The following is a 13682-nucleotide window of genomic DNA, read 5'->3' on the forward strand; positions in this document are numbered from 1 at the left end:
ATAATACGATTGAAAAAGTGATCCACTTCGCATGGTTCTCTCTCTCTCTCTCTCTTGGCCTGGACAAAAGTTGCACGCTCTTATACTCATATGTATATATACTGTTGCTACAATTATTGTAAATTTGTGTAGGTTCCGTGTGGCCTGTCGTACATCCAACAAAGGAATAGCGTTAGCGTTACGTCAGGAAAGAGCTCTCCGAGTGGGAAAATATTGCTATGAATTCAATTAACGTGCGAATTTTGCCAACGTACAAGTGTAATTAGTCATAATTATCGCTCTGAGCAAGAAAAGCGTTTAACGGCATCTTCGTTAAGGATTTTGCATGGACGGAGCGCGACGCAAGCAAACGCAGGCATAGTACGTACATCTTGCTCGAAATTCAGTGATATCTTTCGTTAGAGCGAAAAGCCAGTAGCGTTACGCGCGAATGATGCCAATTTCATCGGAGGTCGATGGATGAGAAAAATTTGTTTGTACAACACACATTATGGTAGCATAAAAAGTTAATTCTCATGCCACGGCCTATCGAGCTTTTTCTTATAAGAAGATTCGATCCGACGCGCTCACCGTAAACCTCTCGAAGATCCACAATGAAGTGGTCTTGAGATGCCATCAGGCGAAGCGAACATTTCGAATGGTTGCATAATTTTCGGAATTATACTCGCGAGGCTATAGGAAATTGCAAATAACCACTGTTATCTCTCAAGAATTTATAAAAGTGTAATAACGATGAGAGATAATCTATTTACGGTAGAGCACTGAATTTAGAAAATAACAGTGGCTCGGAAAATGCGATTCAAGGCTATCTCGCCATTTCGCGAGACTACCTCTTGTGGAACTCGAACAGTCGAATAAAAGAGTTATGTGTTACACGTAACACATGTCGATCATTCTAGAGAGGCGCCTTTTTTTCTTGAAACATAGGATTTTCAAATGTCCCCCTTAATATTTTAGACTTTTATTAGCACAGTCATAGAGTTACAGTCTTTGTCCCAAGAAAGAGGAGAAACTCCGCGAAGAATACGGGAAACAATGGAAATTGACTTATGTCTCCACATTTATTACTTTCCTCGCTTTATTGACGTACGAGCAAACTACAGAGTGGTCATGAGAGTTTGGAAATACCTATAGCTACTCCATTTTCCCTCAAGCCGGCGTAGCAACAATTTTCATTTTAACGATGTAACATCGCACGGTTTGTTTTTATCCAGCGGAAAAGCGGATCTGTAATGCCTAAAAGGAGTAAGAATTTTCTTTCGTGCTTTCGGAGAGTTAGCTCGGTGCGTCGATTAATTTTACCCACTTTCTCGGATTTTCACTCGATTGGTTTTCGAAAGAACGATTCGTCTTGGTTCTTGAAAGGAAAATCCTGTAAGAACACTGCGTCTACAAACGTCTCGATGTAACGATTCTTTCTTCTTTCCTCCCCCTTCCAGGAACTTCCAAAGCTTATTTGTAATTCTGCAAAATTCGAAAACCCGTGCCTCGTCATACGAGGAGCTTCTTTCGTTTGGAAAAAGCACGCGCTTTAATACGAGAACGAGATTCCTGTCTGCACGCAGAGGTTCTAGAAAATTCTGCGAGCTGTTTGTTCGCATGAGCGACGGTAACCCCTGAGCGAGCTCGCCGGTAACAAGTCTGCTGAACGGCTCTCGTGTGCCGTAGCTTTCGAGAGACTCTGGTTTGGCTGGTCTCGTATACTCGTATCGTAGCCGGCGTAGTCTCGTGTCGGGACACGCGACACTCGACGGGCCTCGTGAAAGAGAACAAGAGAGACAGAGTTAGAAGGGGAGGGGAGGGGGGGGGAGAAAGAGAGACGGAGGTCGGGTCGAGCGTTCATTGGAAAGAGTATACATAGAGTAGTGCAGGAGAAGAAGCGATTGAAGCTTGAGGTGGGGAGTGGAAAGGGGGGGGGGGTAAGGGGTGGCCCATGACAGCAGATAGAAAGAAGGGCAAGCAAATCTCCAATATTATACCAGGCACGCACCACACAAAGAGAATTTTGCCTACTCTTTGCACCTTGCCTCTATCAATATTTCGCAAATAATCACGTCTGCAAACTGCAAATTTCAGACTGGAAAAGAATAAAGTCTAACGCGAAAGAATAATTTTATATTGTGCATACATAGGTTGTTTAAGAAAATCGCAGAATTAACAGAGTTGGAAATATTGATCAGAAATACTATAGTGTCATCGTCTTTGTGGATTTCATCATTCCGAGGGTATTCGTGGCTCCTCCATTTCCCAAGCAATGTCAACCTAATTTTACAACGTTTCTTGGGAAATAATTTTGCCAATTTTTACGAGGCGTTGAGTCAACCTGTAGATAAGTATTGTACGGGGCGCGGGGAAAACATTTTAGCGGTAAAACATTAATTATTGCTCGTATATCGCTCGAAATTGCTCGTAAAAAATACATACGTTGGTGATAAAGAACATAATTATTTGTACTTCTTCCACCGTTTAAGCATGAGTAATACGAATAAATTTAAATATTGCACTTTTATCCGGCAAAACAAGCGACTTGTAATTAATAATAATTCATTCCGCCATTTAAAAATAAAACTGGCTAAAAAGCATTAGATTTATCGCGAGCTTTCTTCAGATTCTATTATCCGAGCTGGAAATAATGAAGAATGTCGTGTATGCAAATTAAACGGAGCTAAGATATACGAGGTTCGGGAAGCGCTGATTGGGAGTGTCCATAGATTATTGTCGTCCGATGCTCGTTTCTCTTTTAACTTTCCTATGGAAAAAGCTTAAGACGATTGCATCATTCCTTCCTTATGGCTAACTCAATTTTGTTTCATCAGACCGTTGTAACCTTGAATCTTGAAACAGTCATCGATTTTCACTCCCGAGGGCTTTGCAATACACTCTCATACAAATACAATTTCATTTTTATGTATCAATGTGTGTAGAGATATAGGTATAACGGTTAATGCGATAATTTATATTTATCAAGACAGTGCGAGTCTTGAATAAACAACCGAGCTTCGACTTTGTTTAATTATATAATGTAATGCAGTTCCGGTAAACGTGACTCTTCCTTCCATTAAATGACACACTAAATGCTGAGAAAATGAATCCTATAATTGTCTTTAACCTTGTTAAATAATCTAAATAACAATGCGAATTCTTGTATTCTCTTTGAAAATTATTTACAATTTCACGTGGAAAACAGCGCGTCGTTTAAAAAACCTCTAAAAATTAACGACTATTTTTACTGCCAATGAACAAACGTTTATTTTTTTTTCTTTTTTTTCCACCCATTCCAGAACGTTCCTGACCTACCTAACACTAGTTTCAAGCTAATCCGACAAACGAGTGAAACAGAAATGTTATAGAATTAGCAGTTGCTTATTATTAACGTGAGTTAATCATAGATCATTATTATTCTACAGAAATTTATAAGGAAGCTATTGTAGATATATCTGTATAAGATTGATAAAGAGGTATATTTTACTCGACTAATTTTTCATTTATAAATACTCGCCTGTATATGCATATGGTACGATTCGTCATCATTTTATCGGCTGTGTCTTAGCGAGAATCAATTTTCTTCCTGAAAAACCGGTTTTGCGAGCTAAACATACGATTAAAATTACTGCAACGTTCTATTATATATGCATTTGGATCCACCTTTGAACAAAAATATTCTAGTAAATAATGTGCAATGTAGAAACTAAGCAGTGTTAATACATTATCGTAAAAAAAATAATTTTTATTCTGCGCTATTATTATTGATAAGATATAAAGTTCTAGGTGGTAAAATTAATCGATACGGTATGTAATTCATATTCTTATTATATTTTTAGACTTATTTTCTCAGTTTGCTGTGTAAATGAGTCAATTTCATTCTTTTAAAATTTGTTTTCAACTTGATTTCAATGCCTTGGTTAGTATAATTATATATGCATCACACGTATAGATACCTGATTCATACACCTGCACTTTGCATGTGGTAATCAATGACTCATTGACTAACCACCATTTAATTCTTATCATTCCCAACGACCTAATCTTTATAACTATGGATCATCCGATTTCTAAAATTACCCATATCAGTAATCAATATCCTTTGCTTCGACGCGTTATCAGACAACCGTAAAATCTTAACGAGATTATTTTACAATTTTGTCGAAACAAAGGCTTTTTTAATTGTAGCGAAAGCGATAACATTATTTTATAGATTGTTGCGAACTTTTGCATCAATTATGAGTACATGTCGTATAGTAAATTACCATGTTAGCAATTATACTTTTCCTGTTTTTGTCTATTTGTTTAAAAATTAATTTTTACATTGAAACATGATACGAGTCCGTTTTTAATTTAAAGTTTGAAATTTGAATGCTCTCTGGTAATTGAATCCATCTTTTCTTTCTCTTGTACGTAACGTGTTTTGCATACAAGTGATAAACACGTTTGCAGTGCTCCCACAACCTTGGATATATGACACTGAAATCCTAACCAAGTATAAAGTATAATAGCTTATTTTCTAAAAAACAGTTTACGAAAAATTTTTGTTTTAATTCTCTTCCATATTTTTAATTGAATCTAATACTTTTTTATTTAAATTCACTACTGCCTAAAAAAGTTCAGAGTTACCACACAATTCAAATTGCAACATATAAATCTTTATTTAATGATTACAATACATATGCTTAAGGTAGGTAAATACTTTAATTATATTTTTAATTTAAGTTAAGAATACGTGAATTTATATATATATATATATACAACCCGATATATTTATGATTACTTATTCCGGCAAATAATGCTGACTGCTCTGTTTTATTTGCTCCATTTTATTATCAGGCGTGCAAGCCAAAGTCACAAACTGTTCGGTATCAGGTGGAACGGAGCAAATGGAGCCAACAATAGCAAAGTGAAGTGGATCAGATGTTTGCAGTAACGTAAGGTTAGGTTTCTCTTTTTCTTAAACTGCCCTCTGCTGGCTTTTACGTAAAACTTCGTCAATATCATTCAAAATGTCGGCGCCGTATGACGTGTAGACTGTAGACACTGTAGATCACTTGACAAACCTTTTAAACGCATTGCTTGTCAATGAAATTATGGAGTACTTTAAAAGTAGTTTAAAGTCGGTTCTAGGAAGTCCACCTCCTGGAACCCAACCCTCCGACGCCGAGACGGTAATGAAGTTAGATTGTCAAGATAACATTTTAATTTTTAACAATGACTTTTTACATTAACCTGTCAAGAAAAAGATGAAAATTATTTCCTGGCAATACAAACTGTTGCATAATCTTTACAAATCCAGTTGTAGAATGATATATTTAAAAAACCCAATCTTTAAACCGATAACATTTTTACCCAGACTTTATATGGTTTATTAGGTGGAGCTATTAGTAAACAGATTGCAGTCATCTACCCTACTTAATGATAGGAGGGATGCTTGTCGAGCACTTAAAGCCCTTTCACGTACATATCGTGTGGAAGTGGGCAAGGGTATGGATGCGTTTAGGCAGGTTTTGGAAATGGATAGAACCGATTGTGAAATAATTGGGTTGGCATTGGAAACACTTGGAAATATAATGAATCCTGAAACATTTGATGAAGAAGGTACAACACATATCTAGATATTGCTCATATCTACCTCTAAAAAAATTTTACTTACAGTTGACAAGCATGGACCTGAGAATAAGATTGGAGAACAGTTTACAGAAATATTTATCAAGCAACCAGACTCTGTGGGATCTATCTTATCGTTTTTAGAAGAATTTGATTTTCAAGTTCGTTACCCAGCATTAAAATTATTGACTCACCTTTTGAGCAATAGACCAAAGGACATTCAAGAATTTGTTCTTGTTAGCCCAATGGGTGTATCAAAACTTATGGACCTTCTCAGTGATAGCAGGGAAGTTATAAGAAATGATGTATGTAATGTGTAGCACTTAAAAATTCAGTAATTCTTATCATATATATTTCATCAGATCTTAAAACAAGTAATTCACGTTTTACTTTAAGGTGCTCTTACTGCTGATTCAATTAACTAAAGGCAATGCCAATATCCAAAAAATTGTAGCATTTGAGAATGCATTTGACCGTATTTTTGATGTTATATCACAAGAAGGTGGAATAGAAGGAGGCATAGTAGTAGAAGATTGTCTTTTGTTAATGCTAAATCTTCTACGGGGGAATGTTAGCAATCAAAATTTTTTTAAAGAAGGTATATTATGGATGAGTCTAATTCCAAAATAACATCAAATGAAATCATGCTTTTGTTTATTAATAATGTAATAGGTAGCTATATTCAGAGGTTGACTCCAATGTTTCAATTACCACCTGAGATTGATGAAAATCCTCTTGTTGGTTGGAGTCCTCAAAAAGTTTCTAATGTGCATTGTGCAATGCTAGTTATACGAGCATTAGTTGCACCAAGTACACCAGCTCAGGTATTTATTAACATAATAGATAAACAAATATGCATTATTATCAAGATTTTTAAAGTTGATTGGGTAATTTTTTCTGAAGTCTGTAGCAGCTTGTCAACATATTATGAGAGCTTGCGGGCTACTGCAAGCATTATCTGATATTTTAATGGCTATTAAAGTTCCTCCAGATGTATTAACAGAGACCATCAATACTGTAGGTGAAGTTATCAGGGGTAACGCTAGTAATCAAGAATTTTTATCAAGTGTCATGGCGCCAAGTTCGCCTCCAAGGTATTTTCTAATTTTCTCACACAACAAAAATATCTTTTACTAAAAATAATTTTATTCTAATAGGCCAGCAATTGTTATCTTACTAATGTCTATGGTCAATGAAAAGCAACCGTTTATTTTGAGATGTTCAGTATTATACTGCTTTCAATGTTTCCTGTATAAGAATGAAGTGGGACAAGCACAATTAATACAAACGTTATTACCGCAAGGCAACGAAGCGCCATCGTTGACTACAGGTTTTAATTTTTTACAAACTATTTGTAAAAATAAGCGATTATAGTCAAGTGGACTAATTATCTTCATTTTAAATAGGCCAATTATTATGCAGCGGGCTCTTTTCTCTTGATTCATTATCAAATTGGTTCTCTGCAGTTGCCTTGTCTCATGCATTAATTGATAATACTGCACAAAAGGAGCAATTATTGAAAGTTTTACTAGCTACTAATATTGGGAAGCCGCCGATTACGTTAATGCAACAATGTCTCTTATTATTGAAACAGGGTAGTAAGGCACAATGCAAATTAGGCCTTTTGATACTTCTTTGCAGATGGACAGCGTATTGTCCTGCTGCAGTTAAAGCTTTTCTCACCATTGAATCTTCAGTAACCTATTTAACAGCTTTGTTATCAGCACTAGAAAATAATGATGATCTCCAAGAAGTTTTACTCCAAAGTATGTGTGCTTTACTCCTTGGTCTCTGTGTGCATTTTAATGATGACAGTGTGCCGGCTTATACGAAAGTAAGTTAAATGTCAATGCTTTCTTAATTATATTTATATATATATATATATATTTTTTTTTTTTGGTACGCGCCTATTATTTACTTACATATTTTGTTTTAGGAAAAATTGTGCAATTTAATTGAAAATAGAATAGGATTAGAACGATTCCAAGATGCCGTAGGAAGCATTACTCGTCATGAGGTTTATTCAAGAACCTTGAAACATCCTCAACCTTCTGCAAAAAGCGCGCAGGAACTTGTTTTAGACCATGAATTTTGTAGATTATTAAAAAATTTAGAAGGTATTATATAATTGGTGGTAACAGTTAAAATGCTTGCAATAAGTACTGATTACATTTCCCCGAATTATTTCTTTTCAGCAACTATTGTTAAGTCAGTGTTGGAAGGGAATAGCTCTCAAAGCAAAGACCAAGCTACTACTTTAACTCCGAGTGACTCCGCTTTAGTAGCACAGTACAAAGATTTAATAAGGGAGCAAGACGCGCAAATTCAAAGATTAAATCAGACAGCAGAGAGACTTCTTAAAGAAAAACAAGAGTTTGAAATACATTATCAAGCACAGATATCTGAATTGCGTTCCACCGTTAACCATCTAAAAGATCAAAATTTAGTTCTTCGTGCAGCACAAACAAATTTAAATGAGGAGAAAGAAACTGTGGCATCAGTAAATAATATAGATGGTATTAAACAAGAATTGGAATCCTGTAAAAATATTATTAAAGATTTAGAGACTCGCCTTGCAGAAAGTAAGTGTAAAGTTTCTAAAGAAGCAGAATTAGAAAAACAGTTGAAAGAAAAAACAGAGGAGCTAGAAAAACTAAATAAAGATCATGAAGACCTTTTGGAATTATTTCTAGATCAGGATATGAAAAATAATATGTATAAACAAAAATTGGCTAAACTGGGAGAAAAGGTAAAGCATTAAAGCTAGAATACTATTAATGTCCAGGTGTGTAAGAAAGTAAAGATTTACATAACAGAAAAACAATGTTTCAGGTTGATTCAGAAGAAAGTTCTGGGGAGCTCGATACGGACGACCATCCAGAATCCAGCAATTAATATAAAATTAGAGTTGCCTTGTTACAAAAACGAAACAAAGTCATTCCTACAAATATTCATTCTCGCATTTTCAATATTGTACATAATTATAAATAAAAATGATTTAATATCAACTATAATATGTGTACTATTTATCTTGCAGAAACGTTATGAAGTGATTAATAAATTTTTGCGTATTTGATTACCTATCATGTCTTTATTTTAAATAACTTAAAACAGGACTTTTCAAACTATAGTATTATGTATGGCTAATGAAGAGAAGTATATCATATCTTTTGACAATATTAATAGAGAAAAATTTACATGTGTGGAATACAGTTTATTACAATGTCCAGTGAGACTTTTGTATATTAATTAATTACTTCACATAACGAGCTGCTACCTATTTACAGTATAAAATAAAAATTATTTTAATTTTGACTTTCTTGTTGTTTTCTCACTGCTTGAATGCATTTCGCCATAGTGGGGGACGCACGGGACACTACGTCGGTCATAAAGAACTGGTCAAGTGTCTTTAACTTGAAATCTAAGGGAGTTGACGAAAATGAGCCTTGATTTGCCTATAAAGAAACAAAGCATCATAAGAAACAGGGTATCTTGAATAATATTGAAATAATTATGAGGGCATTCCAAGTTATGCATAGCGCATACAATTTTTAAATTATGTTAAATTTTCATAGAATTATATGTTCTTTATACACGTGCGAAAATTGGAATACACTATATTATTAACTCCTCACAAACCTTATGCAATTCTCTTGCTTGTTTAAAGAAATTAGCTTCTTCTGCAACTCCGAACTTAACTAAATGAGGAGCAACTTCTCCTAATCTATCTCTAACTTCAAGTAAAGTGTCATACGGTAAAGGTATTTCACATATCTGAAAATGTTCGTAAATAATTTAAGATAAGCGACCATAATAAATTCTATTTTGAAGATTTTTTAAATATATCTACCTCAGATATAGCTCGAATAATTTTCCAATCTGGACGTCCTAGGTTTGGTGGTGTAATGGCAGCTACGGTTACTTGCGGTCTACCCTCCGTATTTACATAAATTGCAGGTTTTTCAGAATATGCTGCGCCGGCAAGTATGCAGTCAGCGATGGTAGCTCCACGATCTCCATGACTCCCTTCAATCAAAATTTCGCAAATAATTTCTGATTAATTTATATATTCACTATTTTATTTAATTACAAATTTATAGCTTTGACGTGCCTATGTAAACAATAAAAGTATCTGGAAAATCTTCTCGCTTAATGTCAGCATCATCTGATCCCAACAGATAGAGAATTGAAGGTTTTGAATCTATTACATCTTGAACTGTTGATCCATAGCCAATATCTAAAGCTGCTACTTGAGAAGCGTTTGTATGTAAAAGGTTAAAAATTTTCCAATCCTCGGGAGTCTAAAATATTACCAACCATAACGTTTGAATAGAAAAAAAGAATAAATTCTTTATATTAATAATTACAGTACTATTTTCACCTTCGAATTCTCTCCCAAAGCGTTAGCCAATTCTTGAGCCTCAGACAAAATTTTAGCACCATCTTTTCTTTGGAGTTGCTCTGCTCCTAAAATCACTAATGGTCTCTCAGCTTTTTTCAATGTAGCGCAGAATGCATGAGTACCATTTTTAAGTTGAGTTATTACATCAGCGGAATCACCTAAGTGCTCGTGATCATATGTTAAATCGACATTAGGCCCAATTAAAGCTATGGTTTGTTCACCATGCAAATATCCTTTCCTTAAACGAGTATTCACTAACGGTGCTTCAAATCTTGGATTAGTACCAATTAATACGACGACATCAGCATCCTCGATTGGAGCAATTTTATTATTGAGGATGTAATTGCTTCTAAGATCGATGCCGGGACCTTCCTTAGGGAAAGACTGCTCTGTGGCTAATAATTCACTTCCTGACTTATTAATGAAATCTTTCATAACAACGAGAGCCTCCGCATCTGCCAATTTTCCAACAATTGCAGCACATTTGTGCCTTGGTGCCGAAAAAGTAGCCTTAGCCACTAAAAAATATAGTTTTATTAATCATTTCTGATTAGCTTAATGCCAGCACAAATTGAGTACCTGCTACAAGAGCATCTTCCCAATAGGTGTGCTCCAGTTTTCCATTAATTTTCAACATGGGTGTCGTGAGTCTTTGACGCTTCAAACCATCGCAGGCAAAACGGGCTTTGTCTGAAATCCATTCTTCATTTACTTCCTATCAACACAAAATTTTATCACATGGTTACTTTGTTATAAATATAACGATTAATATTTATTTTCATGGAATTCTATGCTCACTTCATTTACTCTTGGTAGTACCCTTAAAACTTCGTTTGTTCTGTGTGAAATAACTGTATTACTGCCAACAGCATCATGAACATCAACGCTATCTGAGCGTCGAGTTTCCCAGGGACGAGCCATAAATGCATATGGTTTACTTGTCAAAGCTCCTACTGGACACAGATCAATTACATTGCCAGATAACTCAGATAAAAACATCTTTTCTACATATGTTCCAACCTAAAATTTAAAATTCAATAATAATTTAGTTTATTTTAAATAGTACCTATTTTATAATTTTATATAACAACCTGCATATCATTTCCTCTGCCTGTGGTACCCAAGTCATCTACACCAGCCACTTCAGATGCAAATCTAATGCACCGAGTACAGTGAATACAACGGGTCATAATTGTTTTTATTAATGGACCAATATCTTTGTCTTCTACTGCTCTTTTTCCAGAAAAGTCAATGTCCACAAATCTACTTCTATCATTTCCAAAAGCCATGCTTTGATCTTGGAGATCACATTCACCACCTTGATCACAAATTGGACAATCCAATGGGTGATTAACTAATAAAAATTCCATCACATTTTCTCTAGCTCTCTTAGTTAAATCAGAGTTAGTTTTTACTCTCCAACCCTTCATTACTGGCATTGCACATGCTGCTACTGGCTGTAAACAAAAGAATGTATAAGACTTTGAGAATCAACAAAATTAATTGTCCTATTGCATTACCTTAACTTGCTTTTCTATTTCCACTAAACACATTCTACAGTTTCCAGCTACAGCAAGACGCTCATGATAGCAAAATCTGGGAATTTCAATGCCAACTTTGGCTGCTGCCTAATTAATAAAATAAATTTATTTCTTTATATAGTATTTATCTTGCAGGATTTAATACAGTCTTATTCTAATTAAGCTAATAACCTGCAAGACAGTAGTTCCTGGTGGAACCTTAACAGGTACATCATCAATGAAAACTTCAACTAAATCTTGCACCGCAGGCTGTTGGGACTTACTGGCTGTTGTGTGGAGACCAGTCACACAGAGCCTGCCACTGGAGAGCCCTGCAATCCTCACAACAGGAAGTCTCAACATTTTTGGTTTACCTGTATAAATGTCAATGAATGTAATTATGTAATAGAAAGTTTACCATACATTATATTATAGGGTTTTGCAAGATAACCTAGTTTAAAAAGGTCTACTATCATCTATGTTTCATAAGTAGAATTCATATGTCCAAACCTGCTGCACGTGCAAGTTAAAATATATAATAGTCTCATACACCAGTTAACATACACTTTACAAATTAGGATAAAATAATTATTATAAAATAAGATACAACTGGGAGTACCTTAAATATAATTTACTGTCCCCAGTTCCCCACTCCCCAGGCCAGTGGTGCCTGGTGGTAATGTTCGGTACTGTTCTTGCCAACACGATTGTTAAAGGAGTAGAGAATTCCTAGGATATCCACCAGGTAAGACGTTTAAATTGTAGGTCCACCGGATCTATTTTTTCTTCACTGTGCTGCTAATCTGGTGGAAACAATTTTATCAATGAGTCTACATAAACATTAATAAGTCTCAAAGTTTAGTAGTTCCGCTATTTTTACTTGAAAAAGATTTATATTCTTTATACATCTATTAAAACTATTATTGATAAAATGCAAGAAATTCTTATATATAATTTATATCACGATATACATATGAAAAAAATAATAGCTTGTAAGATTTATCATGTTTATTTACTGCAAAAAATATATGGATTCTAATTTCAATTCACTGAATGAAAACTCTACTTCTTTCAGTCCTTGGTAAAATTTATAAGTCAAATTCAGCTCGAACTTCATCTTAGCAATTATTTAAAACGAATAATAAGTTAAACATAAGTTGATCTTAGCTACGACAACACTGAACTTAAGTTAAACTCAAGATCGATTATACTGTCCACTGACCACTCTCACTCATCTTATGATGAGAGTTTTGTAGGCGCTCCTCTCATTCACGAGCTGGTAATGTAGAATTCATAGTTAACTATTACTCGGTGCTTTTAACTTACGTGTAAAGATATTTTTAAATAATTTGCAAAGTATCCATTGCAATGTAAACTATTATCTTTACTAAAATAAACACATTGTCTTAAAGCTAATAAATACTATTGTTGACGAATAAAAAAATTTAATTTCGTTTTTGCATGTCATGATCAAAGTACAGCAACTTCTACTACCCTACAAATTTTACAGTTAAAGAAAATGCACAGGTATATAGTATTTTATGATAAATCAGTAAGTGTTTTATCAAGGGATACTTTAACCACTTGTGCTGGTCTAAAAAGATTCGTACTACTGTTTATTAATTTAGATATTTAAAAACGAATGATTTAAACTATTATCTTCCTTATAAATTTATATTTGTTTACTTTCGTACATTAACCGTTTGACTTTGACTGCTGAGGAGCGCTATCGCGCTCTTCTTGTGTTACTCAAAAAATGCGAAGTTTCTGTAAACAATTGGTATTTTTTAATTTTTGTTGTTACAATGCAATACAAGTGAGTTTATTGTATGAAAAGTGTTTTACATATTTTCCCATACACACGCAATTAGTGCCGCAGTTTTGGCATATGTCCGAAAAAATACGTCAGCAGCCAAACGGTTAAGAAAGTAAAAATTATATATAAAAAAGAATATAATAACATTTATAATTAAGCAACTTATCTTCGTTTTTAAAATAGATAGAAAACTAATTGTATAACACGGACGAAGAACCAGTCGTTGGGAAGACTGGTTACACATGATAGTCACTTAATCGCGTACGCTGATTGATAACTGAGGAATGTATGTAATGTGTATTCAAGGCTGTGCCGTAGCAAGAAGACAACTCGCTTCTGCTAATGAAAA

At 34.5% G+C, this 13682-nt stretch overlaps 2 protein-coding genes across 7 annotated transcripts; one reads left to right on the forward strand and one right to left on the reverse strand.

Annotated features, from left to right (window-relative positions):
• The first annotated feature begins 3470 nt into the window (after window positions 1-3470).
• Window positions 3471-8565, forward strand: p115 (General vesicular transport factor p115). 2 transcript variants are annotated; one of them, XM_066728562.1, is made up of 12 exons: window positions 3471-3789; window positions 4606-4924; window positions 5361-5586; window positions 5644-5900; window positions 5992-6193; window positions 6268-6419; window positions 6499-6689; window positions 6753-6925; window positions 7002-7429; window positions 7532-7712; window positions 7791-8344; window positions 8428-8565. In XM_066728562.1, exons 3-12 carry the CDS (start codon window positions 5475-5477, stop codon window positions 8488-8490), a joined length of 2313 nt encoding a protein of 770 aa, XP_066584659.1. In that variant the 5' UTR covers window positions 3471-3789; window positions 4606-4924; window positions 5361-5474; the 3' UTR covers window positions 8491-8565. The 2 variants fall into 2 exon arrangements, with proteins under 2 accessions (XP_066584659.1, XP_066584658.1); XM_066728561.1 differs by lacking the exons at window positions 3471-3789; window positions 4606-4924 and adding an exon at window positions 4965-5156.
• A 115-nt stretch (window positions 8566-8680) lies between these two features.
• Window positions 8681-12701, reverse strand: ND-75 (NADH dehydrogenase (ubiquinone) 75 kDa subunit). 5 transcript variants are annotated; one of them, XM_066728565.1, is made up of 12 exons: window positions 12534-12672; window positions 11969-12320; window positions 11710-11891; window positions 11518-11625; window positions 11089-11454; window positions 10796-11017; window positions 10577-10712; window positions 9977-10515; window positions 9703-9896; window positions 9446-9617; window positions 9235-9369; window positions 8681-9050 (listed from the first exon to the last, which is right to left on the reverse strand). In XM_066728565.1, the coding sequence occupies exons 2-12, from the start codon at window positions 11991-11993 to the stop codon at window positions 8901-8903; spliced, it is 2229 nt and encodes a 742-aa protein (XP_066584662.1). In that variant the 5' UTR covers window positions 11994-12320; window positions 12534-12672; the 3' UTR covers window positions 8681-8900. The 5 variants fall into 5 exon arrangements, with proteins under 5 accessions (XP_066584662.1, XP_066584661.1, XP_066584664.1 ...); XM_066728564.1 differs by having other exon boundaries at window positions 8685-9050; window positions 9446-9621; window positions 9707-9896; window positions 12584-12701; XM_066728567.1 differs by having other exon boundaries at window positions 8685-9050; window positions 9446-9621; window positions 9707-9896; window positions 12137-12320.
• Between the last annotated feature and the right edge of the window lie 981 nt (window positions 12702-13682).

This window comes from Prorops nasuta, unplaced genomic scaffold (genome assembly GCF_024137725.1).
Source record: "Prorops nasuta isolate Cenicafe-Biocafe unplaced genomic scaffold, Cenicafe_Pnas_1.2 PNAS00006, whole genome shotgun sequence".
NCBI lineage: Eukaryota > Metazoa > Arthropoda > Insecta > Hymenoptera > Bethylidae > Prorops > Prorops nasuta.